The 14,617-nt window shown below is 48.3% G+C and overlaps 1 protein-coding gene across 12 annotated transcripts in view; it reads right to left on the reverse strand.

Annotated features, from left to right (window-relative positions):
* Positions 1–14,617, reverse strand: part of ABCC1 (ATP binding cassette subfamily C member 1 (ABCC1 blood group)) — a 192,968-nt gene that overhangs the window by 133,996 nt on the left and 44,355 nt on the right. For 11 of the 12 annotated variants that reach the window (XM_054533507.2, XM_054533513.2, XM_054533512.2 and 8 more), the window contains exon 2: positions 915–1,091. In XM_054533507.2, the coding sequence (XP_054389482.1) occupies positions 915–1,091 (177 nt within the window). Of the gene's footprint in view, positions 1–746; positions 821–914; positions 1,092–14,617 lie in introns of those variants that run through there. The other variant, XM_054533511.2, reaches the window with a different exon arrangement.

The raw sequence follows: 14,617 nt of genomic DNA on the forward strand, positions 1-14,617 counted from the left end.
ATGGATAGAGAAAATCAGGCAGCAGTTCCTGGTATCATTATTTCAACTTTTTTTTTTTTTTGAGAAGGAGTCTCGCTCTGTTGCACAGGCTAGAGTGCAGTGGCACGATCTCAGTTCGCTGCAACCCCTGCCTCCTAGGTTCAAGGGATCCTCCCACCTCAGCCTCCCAAGTAGCTAAGATTACAGGCGCATGCCACCACACCCAGCTCATTTTTGTATTTTTAGTAGAGACAGGGTTCACCATGTTGGTCAGGCTGGTCTCAAACTCCTGTGCTCCGCCTGCCTTGGCCTCCCAAAGTGCTGGGATTACAGGCGTGAGCCACCACGCCTGGCCCATTATTGCAATTTTCCTATAGCTTTAAATTATTTCAAAATAAAAGCCAACCTAAAAAAAAAATTAGGGGCCAGGCGTGGTGGTTCACACCTGTAATCCCAGTACTTTGGGAGACCAAGGCAGGAGGACTGCTTGAGGCCAGGTGTTCAAGACCAGCCTGGGCAACACAGCAAGACCCCCCTCTCTACAAAAAATAAATTAAAAATTGGCCAGAAAAAATCTATATACATATATTTAATTAAATAAAAAGGAGATCGCCTCAGTAAGAGGGGAAGAGCTGATAATCTCCCAGTAACGCCTTGAGAACAATCCTATCATTCCTGTTGCATAAACAGGGAAACTGAGGCTTGGGGAGGTTAAAAAATTTGCTCAAGGCCAAACACTAAGTGGCAGAGCCAAGATTTGTACCCACGTTTGTCTCCAGAGCTCCAGTTTTCACCTCCCACATTATTCTTCTGCCTTCTAGAAGAAGGAACTTAGGGCCAACTAAGTAGAAGAGAAATGTCAGTTGTCACCAACCACCACTCCCCGTCCAGGTGCACCTTCCCACCCCCCCCAACGAAACCCCCCGTTAACTTACAGTTTTGGTTTTGTTGAGAGGTGTCATCTGAATGTAGCCCCGGTCATGTCGGGAGAGATAGAGGAAGTAGAAGGGGAAACAGGCCCAGAGGTAAAAACAAGGCACCCACATGAGGACCGTGTTCTGAAAGCACTTGGTGAAGTCGGGGTTGCTGGTATACCACGTGACATTCCAGTCCTGCGAACACAAACACAGGCGAGGGGTCAGCAGGACACACCCCAGAGGACAGGAGCTCGCCTGGAGCATGAAACCAGCTGCCATGGGGTTTGAAGAAACAGACAAGGCTCCTATATATCCAAGGACCTCTCAGGATGAACACGCAAACTCAAAAGATCAGTAGCCAGAAAGACTAAGAAATGAGGAACAAGGGATAAAGGTACGTGGTGTCTTCTGCACTCCCACCTGAGCAACAGAGACCCTGTCTCAAAATAAATAAACGCAAATAAAGCTCTCTTAACAGGAGCATACAGGTCAGGTGCAGTGGCTCATGCCTGTAATCCCAGCACTTTGGGAGGCCAAGTGGGCAGACCACTTTAGGCCAGGAGTTCGAGACCAGCCTAGGCAAGATAGTGAGATGCTGCCTCTATGAAAAACACAAAAAGTGGCTGAGCATGGAACGTGCCTGTATTCCCAGCCACTCAGGAGGCTGAAGTGGGAGGATTGCCTGAGCCTGGAAGGCGGAAGTTGCAACCAGCTGAGATCATGCCACTGTACAACACCCTGGGCAACAGAGCAAGACCCTATCTCACAGACACACACACACACACACGCACACACACACACAACAGTGCATACACACAAAAAAACCCCACCAACAACAAAAAGGTATGTAGCATCTCATCTCACATTAACAGTCCCCAGAACCTGTGGCAAGTCCCACTGTAGTATAAAAGATGGAGAGAGCCATTTAAAGGAACCCTGAAGGATATTCTCTTGTAACCAAAGAACCCCGTGTCATCTAGATCACTCTGACCTTGTGAACTGAGGACTTTCTAATCATCTTCATTCATCACCATCACCTTCCCCACTATGACCATCACCACCACCAATATCACTGCCAACACCATCACTGGCATCACCACCATCACCATCACCACCAGCATCACCACCACCGCCATCATCACCATCACCACCAATATCACCACCACCACCAATATCACCACCACCACCATCACCACCACCAATATCACTGCCACCATCACCACCACCACCAATATCACTGCCACCATCAACACCACCACGACCACCATCACCACCACCACCACCACCCCCACGACCACCACCACCATCACCACCATCACTACTACTGCCATCACCACCACCACCATCACCACCACCACCATCACCTCCACCGCCATCACCACCACCACCATCACCTCCACCACCAACCCCCCCACGACCACCACCACCATCACCACCATCACTACTACTGCCATCACCACCATCACCTCCACCACCATCACCACCACCACCATCACCACCACCACCATCACCTCCACCGCCATCACCACCACCACCATCACCTCCACCACCACCCCCCCCACGACCACCACCACCATCACCACCATCACTACTACTGCCATCACCACCATCACCTCCACCACCATCACCACCACCACCATCACCACCACCACCATCACCTCCACCGCCATCACCACCACCACCATCACCTCCACCACCACCCCCCCCACGACCACCACCACCATCACCACCATCACTACTACTGCCATCACCACCATCACCTCCACCACCATCACCACCACCACCATCACCACCACCACCATCACCTCCACCGCCATCACCACCACCACCATCACCTCCACCACCACCCCCCCCACGACCACCACCACCATCACCACCATCACTACTACTGCCATCACCACCATCACCTCCACCGCCATCACCACCACCACCATCACCTCCACCGCCATCACCACCACCACCATCACCTCCACCGCCATCACCACCACCACCATCACCTCCACCACCACCCCCCCCACGACCACCACCACCATCACCACCATCACTACTACTGCCATCACCACCACCACCATCACCACCACCACCATCACCTCCACCGCCATCACCACCATCACTACTACTGCCATCACCACCACCACCATCACCTCCACCACCATCATCACCACCACCATCACCTCCACCACCATCATCACCACCACCATCACCTCCACCACCATCACCACCACCGCCACCATCACCACCACCTCCGCCACCACCATCACCACCACCGCCACCACCACCGCCACCATCACCACCACCTCCGCCACCACCATCACCACCACCACAATCACCACCATCATCACTGCCATCACCACTGCCGCCACCACCACCACCACTGTCACCATCATCACCACCACCACCACCACCACCATCATCACCACCACGGATAACAACCAAATTGCAGTTGTGTGTGCCAGGCTTTATTCTAAGTACCTCATGTGTATTATCTCCTTTCATTCTGTAATTATTTTTATTATCTCCTTTTTCAGATGTGAAACTCAGGAACAGAAGGGTTAAATACTGTGTCCAGTATCACACAGCTGGTAAGCTCTGGAGCTGAATTCAAACTCAGGCGATGTTGTTCAAGTCTGCATTTTGCCACTGAGCTATCCAGCCTTGGAAACAAATTTTGTTTCAATTACTTTTACTTAAAAAAAAAAAGCCTGTATTTTGTTAAAGAGCCATGCCAAATAGACAAATTCATAGATACATACATAAACAGATCAGATGTACCTGCCCAAGAATAAACCTCCACCATCAGCTGTTCTGTAATGAAGAATTTAAATTTTTCTTTTTTTTTCTTTTTTGAAATGAGGTCTTGCTCTGTTGCCCAGACTGAAGTGTGGTGGTAAGATCATAGCTTCCTGTGCTTTGAACTTTTGGGCTCAAGCAGTCCTCCCACCTCTGCCTCTCCAAGCAGCTATACTACAGGTGTGCACCACCATGCCCAGCTGAAGAATTTAAATTTAATTCAAGCCATAATCTGGCAACTGACTAAACAACTTTGGGAAAACTTACTACTCTTTTTGGGGTCTCAATTTCCTATCTCCACCACAATTCAATCGGATAAAATAAGAAGTACAAAATAGGTTTCCCCACCCACAGTTTGGCCCATAGATGGCTTGTTGTTATTGCTGTTGTTTTAGGCATACTTTTTGTTTCAAAAAAAAATTAGATTAGATCCCAACATTTAAAATTTGATTTCCGGCTTATTTTTATTTATTTATTTATTTTTTTTTTTTTTTGACAGAGTCTTGCTTTGTCACCCAGACTGGAATGCAGTGGCATGATCTCAGCTCACTGCAATCTCTACTTCCCGGGTTCAAGTAATTCTCCTGCCTCAACCTCCTAAGTAGCTGGGACTGCAGTCACCCCGCTCGGCTAATTTTTTTGAATTTTTAGTAGAGACAAGGTTTTACCATATTGGCCAGTCTAGTCTCAAAGTCCTAAACCTCAGGTGATCTGCCAACCTTGGCCTCCCAAAGTGTTGGAATTACAGGCGTGAGCCACCGCGCCCGGTCTCTGGCGTAACTTTAAAAATCAGAAAATCTTCTGGGCGCAGTGGCTCATGCCTGTCATCCCAGCACTTTGGGAGGCCAAGGCAGGAGGATCACGAGTTCAGGAGATCGAGACCAGCCTGGCCAACATGGTAAAACCTCAATTCTACTAAAATACAAAAAATTAGCCAGGCATGGCGGTGCATGCCTATAGTCTCAGCTACTTGGGAGGCTGAGGCAGGGGAATCGCTTGAACCCGGGAGGCGGAGGTTGCAGTGAGCCAAGATCGTGCCACTGCACTCCAGCCTGGCAACACAGCAAGGCTGTGTCTCAAAAAAAAAAAAAAAAAAATTAGAAAATCTGGTGGTGCTGGGCCCCATTCCTGCTACATGACCTTCAGTAGGAGCTGGGAGGGGCCAGTCTTTAGATTAGGCCCAGTTGTCCATTTGGCTTTGGTCCCCAAAAAGCCCACTTCTCCCCCAGCCTTCCCATCCTACCGGCCTATGCACCCTCCAAATAGCTCTGATTCCAACAGCCCTTCCACGATCACCTGAGACCCCCATGGAATGTCAAGGAACCCAGACCCTTACAGCTCCACACAGCTTTAAAGCCATGTCAAAACAAAAAAAGCTAAAAATGAGAAATGAGGGAAATAAGATCACTTCACTTAAAAAAAAAAGTGTCAATCTGATCAAAATACACGTTCCAATAATTAAAGAGATCTAGTTATTAGGTTGGGCGCGGTGGCTCATGCCTGTAATCCCAGCACTTTGGTAGGCCTAGGCAGGCAGTCAGGAGTCTGAGACAAGCCTGGCCAACATGGCAAGACCCCCCCCCCACCCCATAAAAACATAATTTTTATGTTTTACTAAAAACATAAAAATTAGCCGGGCAGGGTAGTGCACGTCTGTAATCCCAGCTACTTGGGAGGCTCAGGCAGGAGAATCACCTGAACCCGGGAGGCAGAGGGTGCTGTGAGCCAAGATTGCACCACTGCACTCCAGCCTAGGCAACACAGTTTCCATCTCAAAAAAAAAAGTAAACCTTACAAGGCCAACACATACAAAGAGATTTAGCTAGGAAACATCAAGACACAAACCCTAAAAAGGACAAAGTTCACGTCTTTTTCGCCTGGCACATTTGGAACATAGCCTTGTAAAGAAGAAGTTGATCGTGGATAAGGCATGACATCTCAAAGACTGATTATTTTAATTGATTTCATACTATTGTTAATTCCTAAGGTGATGGCTGAAAAAAGGATTAAACTGTTGTTGGTCATTATATACAGAACAGCTTCTGAGCAGTTGCCAGTAAAAGCTCATTCCAAAGGAATTTGCCCTGCTAGAAAGAAAACAATACCAAGACTTGACATATGCAGTTATGTATACAAGAGACATAGTTCCAATGTTAAACATTTAATTGACCTGATCCTAGCCCCAAATTATTCCTTGCCAGGACTATTGTAATTGCTTCCTAAGTCTTCCCTGCCTCCAGCCTCTCCTTGTCCTACTGAGTCCTCCCCACTACAGTCAGTGCTCCCCACCACAGCCAGTGCTCCCCACCACAGCCAGTCCTCCCCACCACAGCCAGTCCTCCCCACCACAGCCAGAGAATTATCTATGTACACATCCATATGTATACCCATGGATATATTTATCACCCAACCATGAACCCATCCATCCATCCATCTGCCCATCCACCAATTCATCCATCCACCCACCCACCAATGCATCCATCCATCCACCTACCCACTCACCTATTCATCCATCCACCCCCCAACCAATTCATACATTCAGCTACCCACCTACCAATTCATCCACCCATCCACCCACCTACCAATTCATTCATCCATCCACCTACCCATCCACCAATTCACCCATCCACCCTACCCACCTACCAATTCATTCACCCATCCATCCATCCAGCCATCCACCAGTTCATCCATCCATCCACCCACCCACCAATTCATTTATCCATCCACCTACCCATCCACCAATTCACCCATCCACCCTACCCACCTACCAATTCATTCACTCATCAATCCATCTACCCACCCAACAGTTCATCCATCCATCCACCAACCAATCCATCCACCTGTCTATGTATCCAGCTACCCAACCAACCATCCATCCATGCATGCACCCATGTCTCCCTCTCTTTGTAATTATTTTTAATAGGTAATATATTTGTGTGCTAAAACTCTTTCAAATTACTCAAAAAGGTATACAGTGAAAAATATGTCTTTCTCCCCAAACTAACAGCCCCCCAATCCTACCCTACAGGCAAGCTACCATTGCTAACATCTTACATTCTTCCAGATATATTCCAAATACGACCTATTTTGTTGCCGCAAAAGGCACCACAATACTCTATTCTATACCTTGCTTTTTTTTACTTAGCTAATATTAAAAACTGAACTTTTTTTTTTTTTTTTTTTGAGACAAGGTCTCACTCTGTTGCCCAGGCTGGAACGCAGTGGTGCAATCATAGCTCACTGCAGCCTCAACCTCTCAGGCTCCAGCAATCCTCCCACCTCAGCCTCCTGAGTAGCTAGGACCACAGGCACACACCACCAAGCCCAGCTAATTTTGTATTTTTAGTAGAAATGGGGTTTTGCCACGTTGCCCAGGCTGGTATCAAAGTCCTGAGCTCAAGCGATCCACTCGCTTTGGCCTCCCAAAGTACCAGGATCACAGGTGTGAACCACCGCACACAGCCTTTGGAAACTGATCTTTATCAGTAACATAGATGTGTTTTATTCTTGATATTTCTTTTAAACAAAGAGGTAAAAGGGACAAGACTTCTCATTCCATTCCCTAAGCCCTTCCTCTCAGTTCCTCTCTCTAGAGGCAACGATCATGGGTTTCTTATGTCTTCTTTCAGAAAATATTTTATACAAAAATAACTAAAGTAAATATGTATCTTCTGTTATCAAATGGAAGGAAGCATACATTGCATAATGTTCTGTACTTTGCTTTTTTCTCTTAATCACAGATTTTAAAGATCATCCCGCAGTATACATGAACAGTTTCCTCACTCTTTGTTACGGCTGCTTTGTATTCTATTGTAGGGATGAACTTGACTTCCATCGGTCTCCTGGGGACTTGGCATTGGTGTTGCTCTTACAAACAATGCAGCATTGAATAAACAGCTTGGTAGGAGGCTTATTTCACACTCAAGCAAGAGTGTTGATAAGATCACTTTCTCGGCCAGGTGTGGTGGCTCCCATCTGTAACTCCAGCACTTTGGGAGGCCCAGGTGGGAGGATCCCATGAGCCCAGGAGTTTGAGACCACCCTGGGCAACATAATGAGACTCTGTCTCACATATATATATATAAACTTTCAAAAAAGGAACCTGCCAGGTCAAAGGGTGCCTACAGTAACATTTAGACAGACACTGCCCTCCAAATGGGGAACATCAATTCATACTCCAGCTGATAAGTACAAAGGCAATTACTTCACAAAGCACAGCAGATAACAAGTTTCTGACCTCTGCCAATCTGAGGTGAAAAATATCTCTCTGTAGTTTAAGTTCCTTTTCTCTTCATCAAGAGTAAAACTGAGGGTCTTTCCACATGGATTTAAAAGCAATCACATTTTCCTGCTCAGAGGAAGATTCATAGACTTAGATATTTGCATTAATAAATAGGGCAGATCTAATGGCCTTCTCTCTTCTGCTGGGAAACAACTTCCCATAGCTCCCTATTGCTTTTAAGAACCAACCCTGGCTGGGCGCGGTGGCTCACACTTGCAATCCCAGCACTTTGGGAGGCCGAGGCGGGTGGATCACCAGGTCAGCAGATCAAGACCACAGTGAAACCCCATCTCCACTAAAAATACAAAACATTAGCCGGGCGTGGTGGCGGGCACCTGTAGTCCCAGCTACTCGGAGAGGCTGAGGCAGAAGAATGGCGTGCACTCGGGAGGCAGAGCTTGCAGTGAGCCGAGATCACGCCACTGCACTCCAGCCTGGGCGACAAAGCGAGACTCCATCTCAAAAAAAAAAAACAAAAAAAAACAACCAACCTTTGCAGTGATCCATGAGACCTTCCTTCCACATTCAAGTCCCATCTACTTCTTCTACAATTTCTCCCACCCTGTTTCCCAGATGTGCCAACTCAGGCATTTACTTAAAGAAGTATTTACCAAGCTTGTTGTCAGATAATGTTCTAGACACTGTTCCAGGCACTGGAGATTCAGAAAGGCTGTGGTTCCTGCCTTCAAGGCATTCCCCAGCTGCTGGTCAAATAAATGGTTTCTTCAGTCCCCTCTTGCTAGATCCTCTCTCTGCAATGTCTTTCTGTCCTAATAAACCCCTATTCATCCTCCGCAATCCAACTCAGGTACCTCATTTAAAAAGCTTCCTCCACACTCCCCAAACAACCTGCCCCCAACCTTTGCAATGATCTTCTTACTTGTCCACCATCAATTTCCTCCTTTCTTTTGGTTTTGTTATTGTTGTTTTGGTTACTAAGTAATAACCTGGCTAGGCACAGTAGTTTGCACTTGTAACCTCAGCATTTTGGGAGGCAAAGGCAGGAGGATCACTTGAGCCTAGGAGTTCAAGACCAGCCCGGGAAACATAATGATACCCTCTTTTTTAATAAAATAATTTAAAATTATTTTGAAAAAATTTAACAATTAAATAACAATCCATCCAGGTAGAGACTAGCTATGACCACTCACTTCCTAATCAAGCAGATGTAGACTCAAATTCAGGCCTTGACCCCATGTGAACTTGGGCAAGTCACTTAGTCTCTCCAAGCTTCAGTCTCATGATCAGTAAAAAGAGTCAGAAAAGCTGGACACAGTGGCTCACGCCTATAATCCTGGCACTTTGGGAAGCCGACATGGGTGGATCGCTTGAGCCCAGGAGTTCAAAACCGGCCTGGACAACATGGCGAAACCCGTCTCTACTAAAAACGCAAAAATTAGCCAGGCATGGTGAACTTGCCTATAATCCCAGCTACTCAGTGGGCTGAAGCAGGAGATCACCTGAGCCTTGGAAGGTAGACACTGCAGTGAGATATAATCACACCACTGCACTCCAACCTGGGCAACAGAGTGAGAACCTGTTTCAAAAAAAAAGGAAGGCCAGGCGCGGTGGCTCACGCCTGTAATCCCAACACTTTGGGAGGCCGAGGCGGGCAGATCACGAGATCAGGAGTTCAGACCATCCTGGCCAATATGGTGAAACCCCATCTGTACTAAAAATACAAAAATTAGCCAGGCATGGTGGCATGCACCTGTAGTCCCAGCTACTCGGGAGGCTGAGGCAGAAGAATCACTTGAACCTGGGAAGTGGAGGTTGCAGTGAGCCCAGATCATGCCACTGCACTCCAGCCTGGCGACAAAGCGAGACTCAGGCAGAAAGAAAAGAAGAGAAAAGAAAAGAAAAAAAAAGGCCGGGCACAGAGGCTCACATGTTTAATCCCTGCAATTTGGGAGACCGAAATGGGAGGACAGCTGGAGGCCAGGAATTCTAGACCAGCCTGGGCAACACAGTGAGACCCCATTTCTTTTTTTTTTTTCTATTATTATTTTTTTTTTTTTGAGACGGAGTTTCGCTCTTGTTGCCCAGGCTGGAGTGCAATGGAGAGATTTCAGCTCACCGCAACCTCTACCTCCCAGGTTCAAACGATTCTCCTGCCTCAGCTTCCTGAGTAGCTGGGACTATAGGCGCCTGCCACCACGCCTGGCTAATCTTGTATTTTTAGTAAAGATGGGGTTTCTCCATGTTGGTCAGGCTGTCCTGGAACTCCCAACCTCAGGTGATCCGCCCACCTCAGCCTCCCAAAGTGCTGGGATTACAGGCGTGAGCCATCGCACCCAGCGAGACCCCATTTCTTTAAAAAAAATTTTTGGCCGGGCGCAGTGGCTCACGCCTGTAATCCCAGCACTTCGGGAGGCCAAGGCGGGCGGATCATGAGGTTAGGAGATCAAGACCATCCTGGCTAACACGGTGAAACCCTGTCTCTACTAAAAATATTAAAGAACAAATTAGCCGGGTATGGTGGCGGGCGCCTGTAGTCCCAGCTACTCGGGAGGTTGAGGCAGGAGAATGGCATGAACCCAGAAGGCAGAGCTTGCAGTGAGCCGAGATCGCGGCACTGCACTCCAGCCTGGGAGACAGAGCAAGACCCTGTCTCCAAAAAAAAAAAAAAAAAAAAATTTTAATTCTTTTAAAAGTCAGGAAAACACATCATTTGGAAGACTTCTGGAGAGGATTCAATGGGACAATGTGTGACAGGTGCTGATACAGTCTAGAGACAATAAACTGTAGTAGAAGATACTAATATTTAATAATAATCACCACTGCCACCACCACTGTATTGCCCAGAGATAAGAAGTTTAAAGGACAAAGAAAAGTTGTCCTTTCAAGCAAGAAAGTAAGCTACAGAAGAAACCAGAGAGCATTTAAGGACACCGGAACTCCAGGGAAGGAGAGGTCAGGAAACCCTGAGCAAAGGAAGGTGTTTCCTCTGCAGAAAGCAAATTGAAGAGCACACGCTAGCTTCCTGCTCAGAGCCAGATGGCCAGCCCAGACCCAAAGGGCGGCTGTGGGAGGGAGCGGAAGGAAGGGAAGTAAGGCATGACGAGAGGAAATCTGACTCTGACCATGAACTATGACTGTTGCAGAAAGCAGCCAACACGGGTCACCCCTGCCATCCACCCCCACATCACCTCCGTCACGGCCCCCACAGCGGCCAACACCATCGGTCACGAAGCTAAGATCATCTGGGGACCGGTGATGAGCACAGTGGCTCATGCCTGTAAACCCAGCACTTTGGGAGGCTGAGGCGGGAGGATTGCTTGAGCTCAGGAGTTCAAGAAAAGCCTGGGCATCAAAGACCCTGTCTTAACAAAAAAATTTTAAAATTATCCAGGCGTGGTAGTGCAGGCCTGTAGTCCCACCTACTCAGAAGGCTGAAGTGGGAGGATCTTTTGAGCCCAGGGGGTTGAGGTTGCAGTGAGCTTTGATCGTCCCACTGCACTCCAGCCTGGGTGACAGTGTAAGAGACTGTCTCAGTGAAACAAAAAAAGTATCGGGGCTGGGCGCAGTGGGTCACACCTGAAATCCCAGCACTTTGGAAGGCTGAGGAGGGCAGATCACTTGAGGCCAGGAGTTCAAGACCAGCCTGGCCAACATAGTGAAACCCCATCTCTACTAAAAAATACAAAAAAATTAGCTGGCCATGGTGGCAAATGCCTGTAATCCCAACTAGTTGGGAGGCTGAGGCACAAGAATTGCTTAAACCCAGGAGGTGGCGGTTGCAGAGATCAGGTCATTGTCCTCCAGCCTGGGTGACAGAGTGAGACTCTGTCTCAAAAAAAAAAAAAAAAAAAAAAAAAAAGTATCAAGGCCTCCTGGGTGTTCCTTACTGGCAGGGACCCTAATGTGTCCTTCTTTACTTTAACAACTCCAGGAGGTAAGAAGTGCGACTCTTGCTACTGAAGGCTTCTGGGAAAAACGGTGAATACTGGGCAATACCTAAAGGCTTAAGGAAGGGACGATTCCCTGGGAGTCTGCAGGCCATTTGCTGTTCCCAACTCAAAGAATCACAGCTACCCGAGGCTGCTTCCTAATCTAGGGAAATCCAGCCAGGCCCACCACCCTCTGAGCAGAATCAGAAGGACCTAACTGTCCAGACACGCAATTCAGCCACAAGAGATGAGTCCTGAACACGGTCACCGGTCACTGCACTGGCCCAGGCCCTGCCCTTTGGGGAACCTGGCCCACAGAAATCTTTACAGAGAAAGCGCACGTCGGCCGGGCACGGTGGCTCACGCCTATAATCCTAGCACTTTGGGAGGCCAAGGCAGGTGGATCACGAGGTCAGGAGATCAAGACCATCCTGGCTAACATGGTGAAACCCCGTCTCTACTGAAAATACAAAAAAATTCGCCAGGTGTGGTGGCACAGGCCTGAGTCCCAGCTACTTGGGAGGCTGATGCAGGAGAATCGCTTGAACCCAGGAGGCAGAAGTTGCAGTGAGCCGAGATTGCACCACTGCACTCCAGCCTGGGCGATAGAGCGAGACTCTGTCTCAAAAAAAAAAAAAAAAAAAAACAGAAAGCGCATGTCCTCCCCAGCTCCCGGCTCCCTCCAACAGAGGCTTCTCCTTGCGGGACACCTCACCAGCTTGGTCAAGTTGTGTCTCCATGCCCTCAGCCCTGACACTCAAGGAGCTGAGGACCCCGTCCAAGCCCAAGTGGCCCCTGACCTTTGTGTGTTCATAAAATTCCTGTTGCATAGCGTCATCTTTTCTGGGCTGAATGATGATGACTAAGGCACTAGGCATTGATCTAAGCCTTCCCATACAAGACCCTGGTGCTGACCTCCTTCCTGTACATGACCCTGGCTTTGACCTGCCTTCCTGGTTCAGCCATGATTATCATGGAAGTCCCCGTGCACCGGGCAGCTCACTAACTTTCCCCTACACCCTTACTGCTCCCATCTGGATGGCACAGGTTCTGGACGGATGCTCCACCAGGGCCTGCAGGGATAAGGCAAGCAGGCCTGCAGGGATAAGGCATGCAGCCCTGCCAGGGACCCAGCCAGCCAACTCCAGGACAGAAGAGAAGGCCACAGAGAGGATGGGGCAGACAACAGGCAGAAAAAGTGATTACGAATCTCAACTGCCACTGACAGAAGTAATGAGGACCTGCTGTGTACCACAAGTTCCACTGAGGCCTGAGCATCCACTCCCAATTCAACCATCTCAATAACTCACAACCAGCTGGGTGCAGTGACTCATGCCTATATATCCCAGCACTTGAGGAGGCCGAGGCAGGAGGATAGTTTTGAGGCCAGGAATTTCAGATCAGCTCAGGCAACACAGTGAGACTGTGTCTCTACAAAAAAATTTAAAAACTTAGCTGGCCGGGTGCAGTGGTTCACGCCTGTAATCCCAGCACTTTGGGGGGCTGAGGTGGGCAGATCATGAGGTCAGGAGTTCAAGACCAGCCTGGCCAACTTAGTGAAACCCTCTCTCTACTAAATGTACAAAAATTAGCCGGGCATGGTGGCATTCGCCTGTAGTCCCAGCTACTCAGGAGGCTGAGACAGGAGAATCGCTTGAACCCGGGAGGTGGAGGTTGTGGGGAGCCGAGATCACGCCACTGCACTCCAGCATGGACAACAGAGTGAGACTGCATCTCAAAAAAAAAAAAAAAAAAAAAAAAACTTCGCTGGGCATGGTGGTGCACACCTGTAATCCCAACACTTTGGGGGACCAAGGCAGGAAGATCACTTGAGCCCAGGAGTTCAAGACCAGAGGTGGCAATGGAGTGAGACTCCCCACCTTCTACAAATAAAAAAATTTAAAAGTAGCCAGATGTGATGACGTTTGCCTTTAGTCCCAGCTACTCAAGAGGCTGACGAAGGAGGATCCCTTGACCCCAGGAGTTCGAGGCTGCAGTGAGCTGTGACTGCACCACCGAACTCCAGCCTAGGTGAAAGGTTGAGAACCTGTCTCAAAAATAAATAAATAACTTGCAACAGCCGGGTTCCTATTGCTCAGTGGACATTTATCAGGGACTACTACCACGTGCCAAGGCCATGCGGAAGTAAAACAAGTCTCCACTCTCACAGTTTCACTGCATGGAAAGAGGCCATAACTACCAACAGCTAAAAAAACAACTCTATTTATGCCCAACGGGAGCAAATGGCTTGAAGAAGAAGAAAGTGGGTGAAGCATAATGGTGGGTGGGCAGGTGCTAGTTCTTTATCAGGCAGACAGAAAGGGCCTCTGGGCCAAGATGACATTTCAGCAAAGGGCAAAAAGCAATGAAGAAACCTGTGCCACCTTCTTCTGTCTACAGAAAGAGTAAGAGGGAAGATTCATTAGTTGCATCAGCCAAGCACCACTCTAAGTGTTTCACATTACATTTCATCCTCACACACAACTCTAGGACTCAGGTACTATAACGTAACCCATTTTACAGATACAGAACCAGGTCTGGTCATATATAACCTGCAAGCAGCATACACAGTCAGGAATTTGATGTTTTGTTTGTTTTTTTTTGAGACGGAGTTTCGCTCTCATTGCCCAGGCTGGAGTGCAATGGTGTGGTCTCGGCTCACTGCAACCTCCGCCTCCCGAGTTCAAGCAATTCTCCTGCCTCAGCATCACAAATAGGTGGGATTACAGGCGCCCGCTACCACACCTGGCTAATTTTTG

The sequence above is a fragment of the Pongo abelii genome, chromosome 18 (assembly GCF_028885655.2).
Source record: "Pongo abelii isolate AG06213 chromosome 18, NHGRI_mPonAbe1-v2.0_pri, whole genome shotgun sequence".
NCBI lineage: Eukaryota > Metazoa > Chordata > Mammalia > Primates > Hominidae > Pongo > Pongo abelii.